We start from the raw sequence: 18,838 nt of genomic DNA on the forward strand, positions 1-18,838 counted from the left end.
GCATAGTCGAAAGTTATGCTGGAGTGGTGCTGGACTAGCGCTAGACGCACAGCCCTTACCACGTGAACGCGTGCCCCACGCGTCCGCGTCATATCCCAATATTGGCCACTCACGCGGTCGCATGACCCACGCGTTCGCGTCATCCAAAATTTGGCAAAATAAGATTTTGAACAGAGAGTTGTGCGAGCACAAGGCTGCCCTCGCGCCAGTAGCATAAAACGTGTCACGCGACCGCGTGACCGACGCGACCGCGTCAATCCGAATAAGCGCATTTCGCACAAACGCGTCACCCACGCGTCTGTGTCACTTGCGCCGCACAGCTTAACCTAGTCTGCCAAAAATCTTATCTTTTCTTTCCCAATCCTAATTTTTCCTCCCTCCTTTCTTCCTTACTTCTTCTTCCATTCTTTCACTTCTCATTCCTTTTCACCTTCATTCTATTTTCCTTAATTTATTTGCATATTTCATTCATGGCATTTTAATTTTGTGCATATTTTTATTTTTCTTTTCTAAATTTATTATTTTACCATTGGTGTTAAATGTTCTTATTCAACTGTTGCATCTTTTCTTGAAATTATTTTGGTGCTTAGTGACTTGTTTTACACTGTGGGATGATATTAATTATCTGCCAATGCCAATCTTTTATGATACTTGCACTTCATTTGCATTGACATGAACTTATATTGATATTTTCATTACCCACACTCCTCCCTTTGTTGCAAATTTTGCACCACTCGTATGCCATGTGCTTCTATTGTTTTCTCATGTACATGTTGAAGCTTCCATGTAAATGAGACCCTTATCAGTTGACATTAACCCACCCATACTTCATTTATTTTCTTATCTTTATCTCTGGGTTACTGTTCTTCTTTTTCTCTTCTTTCAGGTTGGCCACCGAAGACGGAAAAAGGGAGAAACTTCTAAAAAGGGAGACAAACAAGTTCCTACGCACATTCCTTGATGAGAAAAGCGTCAGTTGAAGCAACCCGTCCACTTGTACATCTTAGCATGCACCGAGAACGGTGCAATCTTTAAGTGTGGGGAGGTCGATACCAATCTCCATGGGTTAGTTACTCTTCTATCTCAACACCAATGGGTTATTTTCCTTGTTAGTTGTTGCACTTGCATGTTTGATTGCATGATTATTTGATTTTGTGCATATTTTACCACTTGGTTGAAGAAATATTTTCTTTTTCAAGAAACTTTTTTAGAGTATTTCACTAATTTGAATAAAATTTAATGTTACACTTGTTTGAAGAAATATTATACTGGAACATGGTTTAGAGTTCGAACACACAAAACCTGTGAGATTTTTGAGTCTATTTGAATTGGTTGCATTTTACCAACCAATATTTTATTTTTGGTATGTATTTTTTCTCTCTAAAATTGTGATCTTTGTCTTGCTTAATTCTATATTTCCATTATTTAATGTATGCATGCACTTATATGATTAAGGCCTTTGTTTCACTTATATGCTAACCCTTCATTATCCCTTGCAAACCAATTTGAGCCTATTTTTACCCTTCTGTTCTTTATTTTTAGCACATCATTAACTCTAAGCGAAAAATAATAATGTCCTTAATTTGAATCCTTGGTTAGCTTAGACTAGTGAGAATGCTTATGAATTAAGTGTGGGGAAAAGTGGGTTTGGAAACATCTGGTTTGAGAATTGAGTATGTTAGAATTTTCTGAAAATGTGAAAGAAATGTTTAGGACATGTTTATGCATTCAATAAATTAATCATATGTATTGAGAAAAACAAAAGAAAAAAATAATATATAAATAATAAAAAAAATGAAAAAAATGAAAAAAAAAAGTGCAAATAAGTAAAAGGGGACAAAATGCCCCAAGGTAAATGGTGAAAGCAATGCATATGTTCTGTACTTGAAATTAGAATGCATGAATATATGAAAAACATGGTTAATGGATAGTTAGATGTGGTATTATGATTACATGGATTGTCTAAAGTTAGGTGGAAAGTTTAAGTTAATTAAGGATTCAGATTTTAATCCACTTGGCCAAATACAATCCTACCTTGACCTTAACCCCATTACAACCCTTAAAAGACCTCTTGATATGTGTATCTGTGCATTAAATTTATGTTGATTGTTAGATGAAGAGCAAGCCTTAGAAAGCAAGGTTAGTAGAGAATTGAGAGAATCGAACCTTAAACACTTGAGTGATTAGAGTATATACACTGCCAGTGAGGGTTCGATGCTCAATTCCTTGTTCCCTGCTTTCATGAGCTATTTTCTTCTTGCAAGTCTATTTGTACTTCATTTTTATGATTTGAATTAGTGAAATCCAGTTCATATTTCTTCTTGAAAGATTTGTTTACTTTTAACTAAGTAGGTAGAAACATTTTTCATGTAGTTGCATTCATATAGATAGGTTGCATTTCATATATTCTTACTTTCCTCTTCATTCCTTTATAGCTTCTCTTGAGCTTAGCATGAGGACATGCTAATGTTTAAGTGTGGAAAGGTTGATAAACCACTATTTTATGGTTTATTTTGTGCTAATTTGAGTGGATTTTATCAACTCTTTACCCACTTATTCATACTATTTGCATGAGTTTACAGTCTCCTTCCTGATTTTGTGCTTTGATTGAAAACATGCTTCTTTGGCCTTAAGTTCCCTATGTTTAATCCTCTCTTATTACCATTAGATGCCTTGATATGTGTGTTAAGTTATTTCAGAGATTACAGGGCAGGAATGGCTCAGAGGATGGAAAGGAAGCATGCAAAAGTGGAAGGAATACAAGAAGTTGGAGAAATTGTTAAGCTGTCCAGCCTGACCTCTTCGCACTCAAACAGCTATAACTTTAGCTACAGAGGACCAAACGACGCGGTTCTAGTTGCGTTGGAAAGCTAACGTCCCGGGCTTCGATTTGATATATAATATTTCATAGTTTCTCTGATGCTAGGTGACGCGAACGCGTGCTTCACGCGGACGCGCCGCAGTGACGAAAATCAGCGTGGCAGATTTCTTCTCCAGCGATTTCTGGGTTGTTTTCGACCCAGTTTGCGGCCCAGAAAACACAGATTAGAGGCTATAAAGTAGGAGAATCCATTCATTCATAATAATAAGCTCACAATTCATAATTTTTAGGATTAGATGTAGTTTTTAGAGAGAGATGTTTTCCCCTCTCTCTTAGGATTTAGTTTTAGGATTTAGGATTATTTCTTCTTCATCACAGGTTCAATATTCCTTTTATTTATTTTATCAATTTAGTTTATGAACTCTTTATGTTTAGATTGATTTTCTTTACTTAATGCAATTTGAGGTAATTCAGATTTATGATTGATCTCTTTTATTTATGATATAAATAATTTAAATTTTTTCCTTTTGGCTTTGGTTGAGTCATTGGAGACACTTGAGTTATCAAACTCATTGTTGACTGAAAATTGGACTTCTTCAAGAATTAATTTGAATTCCAATAACTCTAGCCTTTCCCAAGGAAAGACTAGGACCTGAGGAATCAAAATTAATTCATCCACTTAACTTACCTTCATAGTTAGAGGTTAACAAAGTGGGAGAAAAATCCAATTTTCATCACAATTGATAAGGATAACTAGGATAGGACTTCTAATTTTCATACCTTGCCAAGAGTTTATTTTACAGTTATTTATTTATTTTATTTATCATTTAACATACTGGTTCCTTACTTTCAAAACCCCCAATTTACAATACTCATAACCAATAGTAAGAACATACTTCCCTGCAATTCCTTGAGAAGACGACTCGAGGTTTAAATACTCGGTTATCAATTTTAAAAAGGGGTTTGTTACTTGTGATAACCAAAACTTTTGTAAGAAAGGACTTTTGTTGGTTTAGAAGCTATACTTGCAACGGGAATTTATTCTGAATTCTAGACCATGCAAAAGTTCTCTCTTCAACGCCTCAGCAAAATGGTGTAGCAGTGCGAATGAATAGGACTTTCCTAGAAAGAGCACGAGCTATGTTGCAAACTGCAGGTTTAGCCAAGTCTTTTTAGGCAGACGCTATTAAAACTGCCTGTTATGTGATAAATCGGTCACCATCAACTGCAATTGGGTTAAAGACACCAATGGAGATGTGGCAAGGTAAGCCACCTAATTATTCTTCTTTACATATATTTGGTTGTCCTGTGTACGTGATGTACAATTCCCAGGAAAGAACAAAGCTGGACCCAAAGTCTAGAAAATGTATATTCTTGGGTTATGCTGACGGAGTTAAGGGATATCACATGTGGGATCCCACTGCCCGCAATGTAGTTGTCAGTAGAGATGTGATATTTGCAGAAGATGAATTAAAAAAAGAACAAGAAAATGACAGCACTGTGAAAGAGATAACCACTGTTCAAATAGATGAAAAATGCAGAGAAGGTGATCTTTCTGAAGCAGAACCACAGTACGAAGAACAAGAAGCAGAGGCCAATGACATAGAAGTTCGTCGATCCACTCGACAAAGAAGAACACCATCATGGCACTCAAATTATGTTTTGACAAGCCATGATGCATATTGTCTTTTGACAGAAGATGGAGAGCCAACAACTTTTATGGAGGCTATGCGCAATCCAGACGCTTTTATGTGGATGACAGCAATGCAAGAAGAAATTGAGGCATTACATAGGAACCATACCTAGAAACTTGTTGAACTTCCAGTAGGTCGAAAAGCCATTGGTAACAAATGGGTTTACAAGACCAAACGAGATAGTAATGATCAAGTGGAACGATATCGTGCAAGATTTGTTGTCAAGGGATATGCTCAGAAAGAAGGTGTTGACTTCAATGAAATATTTTCTCCAGTGGTGAGACTAACTACTATTAGATTTGTTTTGGCTATGTGTGCTGCATTTGATTTACATCTAGAGAAATTAGATGTAAAGACTGCTTTTCTTCATGGAGAACTTGAAGAAGAGATATATATGCTCCAACCAGAAGGTTTTTGAAGAAAAAGAAAAAGAAAATTTGGTTTGCAGGTTAACTAAATCTCTGTACGGTCTAAAGCAAGCGCCAAGGTGTTGGTACAAGAGATTTGATTCTTTCATTATTAGTCTTGGATACAATAGACTTAGTTCATATCATTGTACTTATTACAAGAGGTCTGGTGATAATGATTTCATCATTCTGCTGTTGTATGTGGATGACATGTTGGTGGTAGGTCCCAACAAAGATCAAATCCAAGAATTGAAGGCACAGTTGGCTAGGGAGTTTGATATGAAAGACTTGGGACTAGCAAACAAGATTTTAGGGATGCAAATTCACCGAGACAAAAAAGATAGGAAGATTTGGCTATCGCAAAAGAATTATTTGAAGAAGATCCTGCAACGCTTCAACATGCAAGAATGTAAGCCAATTTCAACCCCACTTCCTATGAATTTTAAATTATCCTCAAGTATGTGCCCTAGTAGTGAAGCAGAGAGGATGGAAATGTCTTGAGTACCGTATGCATCAGCAGTGGGAAGCCTTATGTATGCCATGATCTGTACAAGGCCAGATATTGCTCAAGCAGTTGTGGTGGTAAGTCGATTTATGACAGATCCGGGTAAAGAGCATTGGAATGTTGTTAAGAGGATCTTGAGATACGTCAAAGGGACCTCGAATGTTGCATTATGTTTTGGAGGATCAGAATTCATTGTCAATGGATATGTCGACTCAGACTTTGCAGGTGATCTTAATAAACGAAAATCTACTACAGGCTATGTGTTTACACTTGCAGGAGGAGCTGTAAGCTGGCTATCTAAATTACAGACTGTTATAGCTTTATCTACTACAGAAGCTGAATATATGGCAGCTACACAAGCATGCAAGGAAGCTATTTGGATCCAAAGGTTGATGAAGAACTCGGGCACAAACAACAGAAAATTTCTGTGTATTGTGACAGTCAGAGTGCCTTGCACATTGCAAGGAATCCTGCCTTTCATTCAAGAACAAAACACATTGGAGTACAATATCACTTTGTTCGGGAAGTAGTAGAAGAAGGAAGTGTTGATATACAGAAATTCACACTAAAGACAACCTAGCAGATGCCATGACAAAACCAATCAACACAGAAAAGTTTGAATGGTGTAGATCCTCATACGGCCTATGGAATACATGAGCGACATGAATTTTTGAAAATTTATCAAAATTAGCTTTAAGTGGGAGATTGTAAAAATTAGTAAAGCTAATTTTAGAAAATAAATAAATAAATAAATAAATAATAACTAAATAAAATGAAAGGTAATAAACAATCATAGTTTATAACCTTAGGATTTTAATGGTTGAAAAAGAGAAAAATTATATATCTCTAATTGATGGATGGTTCATATTGAAGAGACTCACCTATAAATTGAGTTTTTCTTTTATTCATTTCAATCAAGTCATCCAGATAGAATAACATAATATTTCTTTGAGTAGTTTTCTCCTATATATGATAGAGAGAAGTGTGTTCTCCTTTTGTCAAGAGAGAGTGTTATTGTAGTCTCCTTGTGATATAGAAAAGTTGTAATTCTCAAAGAAAGTTATTCAATTGTTTCCATATTTTATACAAATTTCTAATTTTTCATCTCTATATTTTACTATGTCATTTGTCTGATACCTAACAATTAATCCATGCTCCATCTGGAGGAACCAATTCTTCCTCAAACCAGCCAACTATCTCATCCACTCCATTATCGATTGTGCCGCCACCTTAGCCACCACTATAGCAGCTCTCTCAGTATCCATTCCAGTAACTAAAATATTTTGTACTTCTTATACCTCCTCGGCTGACTGGAAAACTAGCACTTCTACTAGTACTAATATTAGACTGCCATTCCCATTCCCTTTCCCATACCCATATCTCTACCCCCTATATCAATTCTCCCTTCTCCACTTTCTTGATATTTTTGTGTAATTTGCTACATGATTAAATTATCAAAATGGTACCAATAAATTTATACCCTGAAAAAAATAATCTTTAAAGATACAAACGACAAATAAGCCTTTAAATTAATTAAAAATGAGACAAAAAAATTTTATATTTAACGAACATCTTATCTATTTGATCCGAATTTTCATGGTTGACATTTGAATAATTTTTAGAAGGTGCACAAAAAAATTGAAGCAAAATTTCATCTCTAGAATTTTTTAAAAATTTCTATACACTAATTTTTTTTGAAAAAATTCACTTGATATAAAAATTACTGACTTTTAAGAATGAAAATATTTTATTTTTTAATAATGCTTGAAAAAAAATTACATCAAAATATAATCTCTAACATCTTCTTTTAGAATATATATTTAATATTTAGTTATTTTTGTCGAATTTTTAAATTTTATAGAAATTTTTTTATTAGCGATATAAATTTTTTAATACCATATTGATAATTTAATTTACTCTTTGCTACACTGTTTTACATGTTATTTGTACTTCTCTATAATTATTCTTTTATATTAACATTTTCATCCATTTAAATTTATACTTTTTTTATTTATTAAATTGACTAATATGTTTTTATGTAAGTTAATATTTATAGTTAACGCTAATTTAATGATTTATTATTAGTTGTTTTTAATATTTATGTTGATTTACATATATATTAATAATTATTTCTTTTGCCACGTGGCGACTTTAAGCTTTTCAAGTTAGCGAGTTCAAGGAAGAAGACATGGACCGCACCAGTATATTCAGTAATAAATTTGTTATCCAATTAAGCATTTTTCATGCATGAAACGCGTCCCAGTCCAATGAATCTTAGTCAGTAGCTGACAAAAAAAATCAATTGTCACCGTTGCAAAAGGAAAAAAGTAACAATTTGAAAAATAATTTTCAAAATAATTGCATTTTACTAAAAAAGCTCTCATATTCATCTAATCTATTTCATTCATATTCCATTTACCAAATATTTAAAATGTCTCGAGAGCATCGTTGTTATTGATTTATTATAATAGAAATATCGAATGAATCTACTAAACACTAATACATTATATTTATACAAAATTCATGATATCTTTTTTGATATTTGAAAAATTATCTTTTCACAAATCACACATTTAATTTTTTAAACGATATTGCAAAAGAAATAATAAAATTAATCGAATTCTGATATACAATCTTACTCTCTAAAACATTTATAATAAAATCTGACATTACAACACACTTTTAATATAATTCTATTATCTATTTTTTTTTCTCACTTAGCGTCTCTTATCTACTAAGAAGCTTTCCTCTATTGGGATCTCACACAGAAAGAATTGGTAAGGAAGGCGAAGAAAAAAAAAAGGAGAAAGAAAAAAGCAAAGCCTTTAAATTAACCAGGATTAAATCGCACCCTACGATTTTCAGCTTAAAAAAATAACCGAAATACAAATTAGATGTACCCATCAATTTATGTTTTTTAAATTAAAAAAAATTACATACCATCTGTTTTATGACTTTTGAAATAAAAAACTAACTAAAACAAAAAAAAAAAAATTAAACCCTCTAATTTGAAATTTAGAAATCATTAAAAATTATTCTGCAAAAAATCGGATCAACCAATTTCAATTTCCTAAATTTTTATTTACAGAAAAAAGTAAACTGCAATGTGGGGCGATTTATTTTAAATAGAATTTTAAAAATGAAACTTCGTACTAAGAAAAAACACCTAAAAAAGCAACATGATTAGATTACACACGTTTGTAATCCATAATAAAAAAAAGTTGCCCGTATTTTATACTTTTTGTCAAAAAGAAAATATTTTTGATATAACAACTCTCATAATAACATTTAAAACATGATAGAAATAACAAAAATATTTTATTTTTATAAGTGATAAATGACTTTTGTATTTAAAAAATTAAGTGCCTTTGATTTTGAAATAATATTTGGATAATTATTTAAAAATTGAATACGTAAAAAAATAATGAAAATTTGATTTCTAAATTTTATATATTTTAAAAATATTTTTTGATATTGTAAAAAATAATCATAAAAAATATCTATGTGATGTAAAATAACCAAATTTTAAGAGTAAAATTATGTTATTTTTCTAATTATGCTATAAAAATTGTATAAAATATTTTAAGAGTACTTTTTCTGTTAACAAATTTAAGGGAACTTTTGCTAGTAATTTGATCATTTTGAGAGCATTTGTGATAGTTTACCAAAGTTTTTATGAAAGAATAATTCCAATATTTTAATTTGTAATAGTGCAAATTTTATTTCTTATTTGTATTTTATTACTTATTTGTATTATCACTAGTCTTAAATTTTGAATCTTACACTTAATATAAATAAGTGAAATGTTTAGATAATTAGCCAACACTTTCCAACATTACAACGAACGATTGAACTAATACAAACAAAAACAACTAGGATCGATCGAGATAGCATGATTTTATTTAGAAACGCAATATCATCAAAGGGAACAATGTCTCAAAACCATAACTTAATCCAATAATAATTGTAGTTTTTTATTTAGTAATTTCACTGATAAATTGTGTAATGTATTTATCAGCACTGCCACCTTGTTGTGCCGCTTTTTTTGCTAGTTCCTTCACCTCTAGTGCCCTCTTTTTAATCTCTTTAGCGTTGGGTCCATGTGTGACTTCCCAAATGCACCTTTCAAACTCTGGAGTGCTAGTAACACCATCTTCACCACACTTGACTCTGACCCCATTTCCAAATACATTAGTTATAAGCATGGCATCTGTAGGATGGTCAGAATAAAATGGAAAACCAACAACTGGCACCCCAGCAAGGATAGTCTCTATCATGGAATTAAACCCACAATGACTCACAAAACATGCAATAGAAGGGTGCATCAAAACCCTATCTTGCTGGCACCATTTCACCACCAAACCCCTCTCTTTGGTATCTTGTAGAAACTCAGGCAGCACTTCTTCGGCATCACCTTCGTTATTGAATGGGTTAAGCACCCATAAGAATGGCTTGTTGCTGTTCTTTAAAGCCATGGCTAAGTTATGTATCTGCTTTTTGGACAACACAACCAAGGTTCCAAATGACACATATATAACAGAGGAAGGTGGCTTATTATCTAGCCACTCTATGCAAGAGTCTTTAGCAGCATTATCAGTTTCCTTTTCTCCCAATAAAATTGGAGAAACAAGTGGTCCAATTGGGTAAATAGGGGTTAGCGAAGCCATGGACTTTACTATCTCTTCCTCAATCTCATAAATAGAGATCCCCATGACCCATTTCACCTTGTCAATTGATTTGAATAAATCAATGAAAACTTTTCTCAAGGTTTCAGGGGTAGAAGGAAGAATAAAAGAATGAACATCTCTGACCTGAAATGTTGGAAATCCTGGTAAGTGCATGTTTTCATTCAGGTCCTCCATGTTGGGGAATTCATCAATGCCCTTGAAGTAGCGATAGCAAATGGAGTAAACGGCAGAAGCTTGGATCCAAAGTAGTGCACAAGGAATACCATGCTCAACGGCAATATTTATAGCCCAATGGAAGATTGGGCCAATAATCATACAAGAGTAGTCCTCAACTTTTTTAAGATCAGAGATGAGACTTGATAGATTCTTGGAGCCTTCTGTTTCAAGAGAATTTATTACTTCTTCTGGATTACTACGATTGTTATCAAGGCTAAGCCCATCGGAAAAGAACTCAAAGCTAATGTTTGAGCTTTGTGAACTTGGATTGTTTCTTAGTATGCTATGGCGTGCTGCTTCTGTGGTTACAATGGTAACATGATGAACACCCTTCGAAATAAGGCGCTTAGCAACGTTTGAAACAACCCTGATATGACTTGGTAAACCCAATGAAATCACAATAACATTCACTCCCATGTTTTCTGTTGCCAATTTCTTTGTAACTTCAAACGTATATTTAAAGGGTTCACACTTCACACAATGGAGTAATATATCAATAGATATTGTATATTTTGGGCTCAGAAATATGACTCATATATTAGTATAGTGCCGGTATAAATAGTTGAATATGTGATATTCTTATGATTATTTGATATGGACATATTTTAATTGTATTTAATGTGGTATTCGAAATTTATTCATATAACTTAATTAAATTAAAATTGTATATAAATTAACTTTGAATATCATGTTAATTATAATTAAAAAATATCCATATTAATTGGCTATCACAATATTAATAGTGCCATTTAACTATTTACATCTACTAATAATTATTATACAAAAATTTTCCTAAAAGAATTAATAAAAGACAATTTTAAAAATGAAAACTTAGTTTATTATTTTAAATATTTAAAAAATATATTGGTTCATTCATTCCATTTTTTATGACGTGGGCAACTGTTATCATGAGATCACATCATTTTGGTCAAACTACAAGAGACAAATTTACTTAATGCACCAAAATAATAACTTTTTTTTCTTTATAGTATTTATCATATTAGAGAAATATTTTTACATTCAATGTATCTGCTTGTTATATATTTGAATATTCTATCTATATGTTTGGCTGAAATTGATTGTCATTTATCTAGTATCTATTATTGAAATCAGATTTTTTTAATTAATAACTAATTAATTATATTAATTTGTATAATTTTTTTATCTTATATATTTTGATTAATAATTTTTAAAAATATTATAATTAATTATTTATTTAATTTGGTTAAAATAAATATCAAATTATTTAATATTTTATTTAAATATATTAACTATAACTAATTAATTATATTAATTATTTGATTTGACTAGAATAAATGAATTAATTTTGCTTTTATTTGCATTAATTTTTTTTGTCTTATGTATTTTGACTTTTGAATAATAATTTTTAAAAATATTATAACTTTTACATGGCATATTTATAAGATATTATTTATTTATTTAATCATTTTATTGATACAAATAATTATAATTAATTTATTATATCAATTATTTAATTTAATTAATCCAAACATATGTTATTTGATTTAATTTATTGTCATGTTAATGTTTGATTTATTATTTACAAAAGATCTCTCTTTATTTTTTATTTGATCTTAAATATTTTGATTTTAAATTTTTATTCATTGTTTATATTTATTTTTTAATTTTAATATCAACTCTAATATTTCTATTAAAATTTTCTTGTAATTTATTGTCTAAATGTCTAATATCAATTATATAGATGTAAATATTTCTTCAATTTATTAAAAAAATAATTGTATTCTTTTTTATTTTACTTATTTTATATTTTATATTTTATAATTTATTCACAGTAAAAAGTCATACATATTTAACTTTTTTTAATTTTTATAACAAAAATTACTAGGATTTTTTTATTTAAAATTTTTTAATATATATATATATATCCCGTAGAGGGCACAAATACATATACTAGTAATATTAGCTTCCTAGCATTTTTTCATTAGATAATGCCATTTTGTTAAATAGTTTACAAAAGATGTTTTATAAATACCAAAAACCAATAATTAAATATTTAAATGTATTTATACATATTATTTTACGTAATTTTAACAAAATAATAAAATATTTTACAGCAGAATATATAATCAAATGTTTTAAAGTAAAATAATCAAATATTTTTATAATACTATACTTAAAATTTTTTTAAACATAAAAAATTAGGCACTATTGTATTTTTATATTTTTGTTTGTATTTTAATTATAAATATAAATCTACTTTAATTATATTTTATATTATTTACTTTATTGATTTTATTATTATAAAATTTTGTTATGTTGCTTATGAATTTAATTATAAATGTAATTATGGGTTATTCCATCCAATATGTATTCTTATGGGTTTTTTTACTTATTTAAATAAAAAATTCTTTATTTTTTATCTTACACCGTTCTAGAAAGGAAAAGTATGAGAAGACAATGTATGTTAGATATTCAATTCATTAGGTATGCGGATGATTATTTTTATTCTTAAGTGGATGGTTATTTTTATTAAGGATGAGTGGCATGTGGCAAGCCAAGTAGCGACGGTGAAATAGGATTATTATTAATGAAGGTGAGGTGGCCGCCGGTTAAAAAAGAAGAAAGTATTGGAGGATTTCAGATGGTTATTTTTTTGAAATAACTAACTGGATTTTTTAAAATTTTAAAATTTAAAATTGAAAATTTTAAAATTTGATTTGAAATAATTGAATAAGAGTTTTTAAATTTATTATTTTGTGAGTAATTTTCATTTTTAACTCATATTAGGCTAAATAAGCAGCCCATTATATACAATGTATAAATACCCCATTAATTGTAGAACGGGACTCTTTTCTAAAAAATTTTGGATTTGATGCATTCTCCCACAATTTTACATTCATTGCTTGTGAAATAGGAAACAATTTTTTTACCTTAATTTCGCGGCCACTACTAGGTAATTATAGAAGAACGTGTTTTATTCCAAATTTGCAGCCATCACCAACGTAATTGAGGAAAAATATAGTATATGAAAATTAACAAAGAGTACAGTTGAAATCAATAAATAAAAATTAATGAGTACATAAAAATTAACAATTATAATTGAATGTATACTAATCTTTCGACTGAATAAATCAGTGTTGGATCAATTTGTCAATCTTAGTGTGGATCCTGATAGCCTCCCTTTCAATGATTCATTGAGTTAGAAAATTGTTACCTTTGTCTTTTATCCGAAAAGTACACATCAAGGAGAAACAGAAATCTCAAAAGTTTGTTTTAGTAACATAAATATTCTTCTTCAATTAGGCTAGTGGTGATTGTTGAATTTGGGAAAAAACACATTCTTCTACAATTTTATGCTGTCAGTGACGGTGAAATTGAGGTAAAAAAAATGTCTCTTATTTCGCACAGTGTGTATGAAATTGTGAGATAATGTACAAAAATGTAAATTTTTGTTGAGATAAGGATGAAATGGATGACCATGAGCGAATCATCTTTTCCATACTAAATGACTATATTACTAAAGTTCTTACATTTAATGATAGTGGAAAATAGTGGCCTCCTTCCATGTATAAATAGACAATCTCAGTGTATGATATATATACAGCAATAAAAACATTTTTCATTCTCTCTTTCTTATACCATTTTCCTTCTTTTATATTCTTTACTACAATATTAATATATTAATTATATTGTTATAGTAATTGTGGTGAATAGTAATCCTAGAGTTATCTAATTATATTTTCATATTTTATATTTGTTACCTCTTCCTTATTTATTTATTTAATTATTTCACAACACGTTATCAGCACGAAGCTCTAACGAACTTTTAGGAAGACTCCAGGTAACAAATTGTTATTATGTCGAATCTCTTTCATTTTGAATATAATGCTTTTGATATATCTAGAAACAATTATTTATCATGGATACTATATGCTAAAATCCATATTGATTCAATGGATCTTGGAGATACCATTAAAGCTGAAAATAATACATCCCAGAAGGATAAAGCCAAAGCTATGATTTTCCTTCATCGTCATCTTGACGTATGATTGAAAAATGAATATCCCACATTAAAAGATCCTGCAGATCTGTGGAAAGACCTTGAAGAAAGGTACAATCATCAAAAGACAGTGATACCTCCTCAAACTCGATATGTTAGAAAAAACTTTCTCGACGTTCCATGTCTCGAATGTGCTCCTGCAGTAGCAATCGAGAAAAAGGATTTAAAAATATTTTGAGCTAATTTCTTGCTTTCTTGTTGCTGAACGCAACAATGAGTTGCTCTTAAGAAATCATGAAGCGCGCCCAGCTGGCGCCGCCCCATTTCCTGAAGCAAATGCAGCAACTTATAACCCCAGAAGAGGTAAATGGCAAGATTTTGACAACAAGAAAAATTATGGAAGGAAAAAAAATTATGTTCACAAGAAAGGATCTCACCAGAAGTGGGATAAAGAAAGAAACAATGGCAAAGTAAATCAATTTAGGATAAATACTTTTGTTGTGGTGGAAAGGGTCATTGGTCACGTACCTGTCGTACCCCAAGGCACCTAGTTGATCTTTATCAAGCATTCTTGAAAAGGGATGACAAAGAAAAGAAAACAAATTTTGTTTCAAATGATGAAAATTCCACCACTCATTATGATATATCTAAGTTCTTTAAGAATTCTGAAGGTAATATTGGCTATTTGATCAATGATGGAATTGTTTGATATGTGTATGTGTTTGTTAAGTATTCATGTGAATAATTTGACTGTGCATGTACTTCTACTCATTTTATAATTATCATTTGTTTTTGAAGAAAAATGGCAAGGACATATTCTGAAGATATTTGCCTTGCAAATAGTGCAAGTTCGCACACTATTCTTAAAAGTAATATATATTTTACCCATCTTGTGCCAAAAGAAGAATATGTTAATACTATTATTGGCTCGGGCAATGTGATAGAAGGCTCCGGAAGAGCTATAATTTTGTTTCCTGGAGGAACAAAATTTGTAATAAATAATGCACTATTATCTACTAAGTCTCTGAGGAACTTGTTGAGTTTCAAAGATATTCGCTAAAATGGATATCATATTGAAACAATGAATGAAGGAAATCATGAGTATTTATGTATCACAACTCATGATTTAAATAAAAAGGTTATATTAGAAAAGTTACCCTCACTTTCATCTGGATTGTATTATACCAAGATTAGTGCAATTGAATCACATGCCATTGTAAACCAGAAATTTACTAGCCCAAATAAATTCATAACTTGGCATGATAGATTGGGTCATCCGGGAACAACCATGATGAGGAGAATTATTGAAAACTCTCATGGACATTCACTAAAGAACCAGAAGATTCTTAAATCTAGTGAATTTTGTTGTGCTACATGTTCTCAAGGGAAGTTAATTTTAACGCCATCACCAGTAAAGATTAGATTTGAGTCCCCTGAATTCCTAGAAAGGATTCAAGGTGATATATGTGGACCTATTAATCCACCATGTGGATCTTTTAGATATTTTATGGTCTTGATAAACGCATCTTCGAGATGGTCACATGTGTGCTTATTATCTTCTCGCAACCTGGCGTTTGCGAGATTACTGGCTCAGATTATTCGATTAAAAGCACAATTTCTAGAAAATCCAATCAAAGCAATTCGTCTTGATAATGCTGGTGAATTTACTTCCCAAGCTTTTGATGCTTATTGTATGGCTAATGGAATAAGTGTTAAACATCCAGTAGCTTATGTTCACACACAAAATGGGTTAGCAGAATTACTTATTAAGCGCCTCCAATTAATTGCTAAACCTTGCTTATGAGAACAAATCTCCCAACCTCGGTTTGGGGCATGCTATTTTACATGCCGTAGCACTTATTCGTTTGAGGCCAACGAGTTACCATCAGTTCTCTCCTATGCAATTAGCATTTGGCCAGCAGTCAAATGTTTCCCATTTAAGAATATTTGGGTGTGCGATATATGTTCCCATTGCACCACCTAATCGCACCAAAATGGGACCCCAAAGAAAATTGGGGATATATGTTGGATATGATTCTCCCTTTATAGTGAGGTATCTTGAGATACAAACTGGAGATGTATTTAAAGCCCGGTTTACGGATTGTCATTTTGATGAATCAAAATTTCCAACATTAGGGGGAGAGAATAAGTTTCCTGAAAAAGAAGTTAATTGGAATGCATCATCGTTGATGCATTTAGATCCTCGATCAGGGCAATGTGAACTAGAAGTTCAAAAGATTATACATTTGCAAAGAATAGCAAATGAATTGCCTGATGCATTTTTCGATACAAAGAGGATAGCCAAATCTTATATACCAGCGAAAAATGCCCCAATTCGAATTGATGTCCTAGTAGGACAAGTAGCCACTGAAGCAAATTCACGCCAGAAGCGTGGCAGGGCGAAAAATACCCCAATTCGAATTGATGTCCCAGTAGGACAAATAGCCACTGAAGCAAATACACGCCAGAAGCGTGGCAGGCCTGCCGATTCCAAAGATAAAAATCCTCGAAAGAGAAAAGAGGTAAATAATATTCCTGTTGAAAAAGACATAGTAAAGACACCTGCAGTTGTCCAAAATTCTGATATAATTTTAACGCTAGAAGACGTTCAGGTACCTGAAAATTGTGAAAATAACGAGATCTCGATAAATTATGTCTTTACAGGAGAGAAATGGGACCGAAATAAGACAATTGACAATGGAATATTTGCATATAATGTGGCATTGCATATCATGCATGAAAGTAAGGATCTTGAGCCAAGATCAGTCGAAGAATGTCGACAAAGGAATGATTGGCCAAAATGAAAAGAAGCCATGAAGGCTGAGTTAGACTCACTTGCAAACTGTGAAGTCTTTGGACCTGTAGTCCGTACACCAGAAGATGTAAAACCTGTTGGATACCGGTGGGTATTTGTGAGAAAACGAAATGAGAAAAATGAAATTGTGCGCTATAAAGCTCGAGTTGTGGCACAAGGTTTTTCACAAAGGCCCGGTATAGATTATGAAAAAACATATTCCCCTGTAGTGGATGCGATAACATTGCGTTATTTGGTCAGTTTATGTGAATATCATAAACTACATATGCATTTAATGGATGTGGTAACATCCTATTTATACGGCTCATTAGATCGGGATATCTATATGAAAGTCCCTGAAGGACTAAAGATATCTAAACCATCCAATGAATATTCACATGGGTTATACTCAGTTAAATTGCAAAGATCTTTATACGGTCTAAAGCAATCTGGACGAATGTGGTATAATCGTCTTACTGAGTATCTGGCCAAAAATTGATTCAAGAATGATGATATCTGTCCATGTGTTTTCATAAAGAAATCTGCATCTGGATTCATTATAATTGCTGTGTACGTTGATGATTTAAATATCATTGGGACTCCTGAAGAGATTCCAACAATTATAAAAACTCTAAAAGAATAGTTTGAGATGAAAGATCTTGGAAAGACTAAGTTTTGTCTCGGCCTGCAGATCGAGCATATAAAAAGTGGGATCTTTATTCATCAAACAACATACACAGAAAAGATCTTGAAGAGATTTTATAGGGATAAGTCACATCCATTAAGTACCCCAATGATCGTAAGATCTTTGGATGTGGAAAATGATCAATTCCGTCCTAAAGAAGAGAATGAAAATATCCTTGGTTCTAAAGTACCATATCTTAGTGCCATTGGAGCGCTAATGTATCTTGCTAATAATACGCGACCTGACATATCATTCGCGGTGAATTTACTAGCAAGATATAGTTCCTCTCCAACCAGAAGACATTGGAGTGGAATCAAACAAATTTTTCGATATTTTCATGGAACGGTTGATATGAGATTGTTTTATCCCTATGGATCCAAGTCACAGCTAGTTGGCTATGCAGATGCCGGATACTTGTCTGATCCACATAAAGGGAGATCTCAAACAGGATACCTGTTCACATATGGTGGTACAACTATATCATGGAGGTCCACGAAACAGACGATAGCAGCAACCTCCTTTAATCATGCTGAAATACTGGCAATTCATGAAGTTAGTCGCGAGTGTTTTTGGCTGAGGAGTCTGATTCAATATATTCTATCATCATGTGGACTAATTGATCATAAGATAGCTCCAACTGTCCTGTTTGAAGATAATACAGCATGTATTGCTCAACTTAAAGGCGGATATATCAAAGGTGATAGAACAAAGTATATTTCTCCCAAATTCTTCTTCACTCATGATCTTCAAAATCAGGGGACAATTGATGTCCAACAGATCCGCTCAAGTGACAATCTGGCAGATTTGTTCACAAAGTCACTCCCAAAATCCTCCTTTGAAAGATTGGTACATGAGATTGGGATGCGCCGATTTCGAGACATCAACTGATGTCGACAAGAGGGGGAGACTGTACTCTTTTTTCCTTGGTCAGGTTTTTTCCCATTGGGTTTTTCTTGACAAGGTTTTTAATGAGGCAGTCCCATCATAAAGGATATTGTACTCTTTTTCCTTCACTAAGGTTTTTTTCCCACTCGGTTTTTCTTTAG

The 18,838-nt window shown here is 31.9% G+C and overlaps 1 protein-coding gene across 1 annotated transcript; it reads right to left on the minus strand.

Moving 5' to 3' along the window:
* Positions 1 to 9,401: 9,401 nt before the first annotated feature.
* On the minus strand, positions 9,402 to 10,748 carry LOC112721134 (UDP-glycosyltransferase 84B2). Its single transcript, XM_025772204.1, has one exon. The coding sequence runs from the start codon at positions 10,746 to 10,748 to the stop codon at positions 9,402 to 9,404; it is 1,347 nt and encodes a 448-aa protein (XP_025627989.1).
* Positions 10,749 to 18,838: the final 8,090 nt, after the last annotated feature.

Source organism: Arachis hypogaea, chromosome 11 (assembly GCF_003086295.3).
Source record: "Arachis hypogaea cultivar Tifrunner chromosome 11, arahy.Tifrunner.gnm2.J5K5, whole genome shotgun sequence".
Classification (NCBI taxonomy): Eukaryota; Viridiplantae; Streptophyta; class Magnoliopsida; order Fabales; family Fabaceae; genus Arachis; species Arachis hypogaea.

Coding starts and splice junctions, on each gene's coding strand:
- LOC112721134 (XM_025772204.1), bottom strand. CDS start 10,748: ATGGGAGTGAATGTTATTGTGATTTCATTGGGTTTACCAAGTCATATC.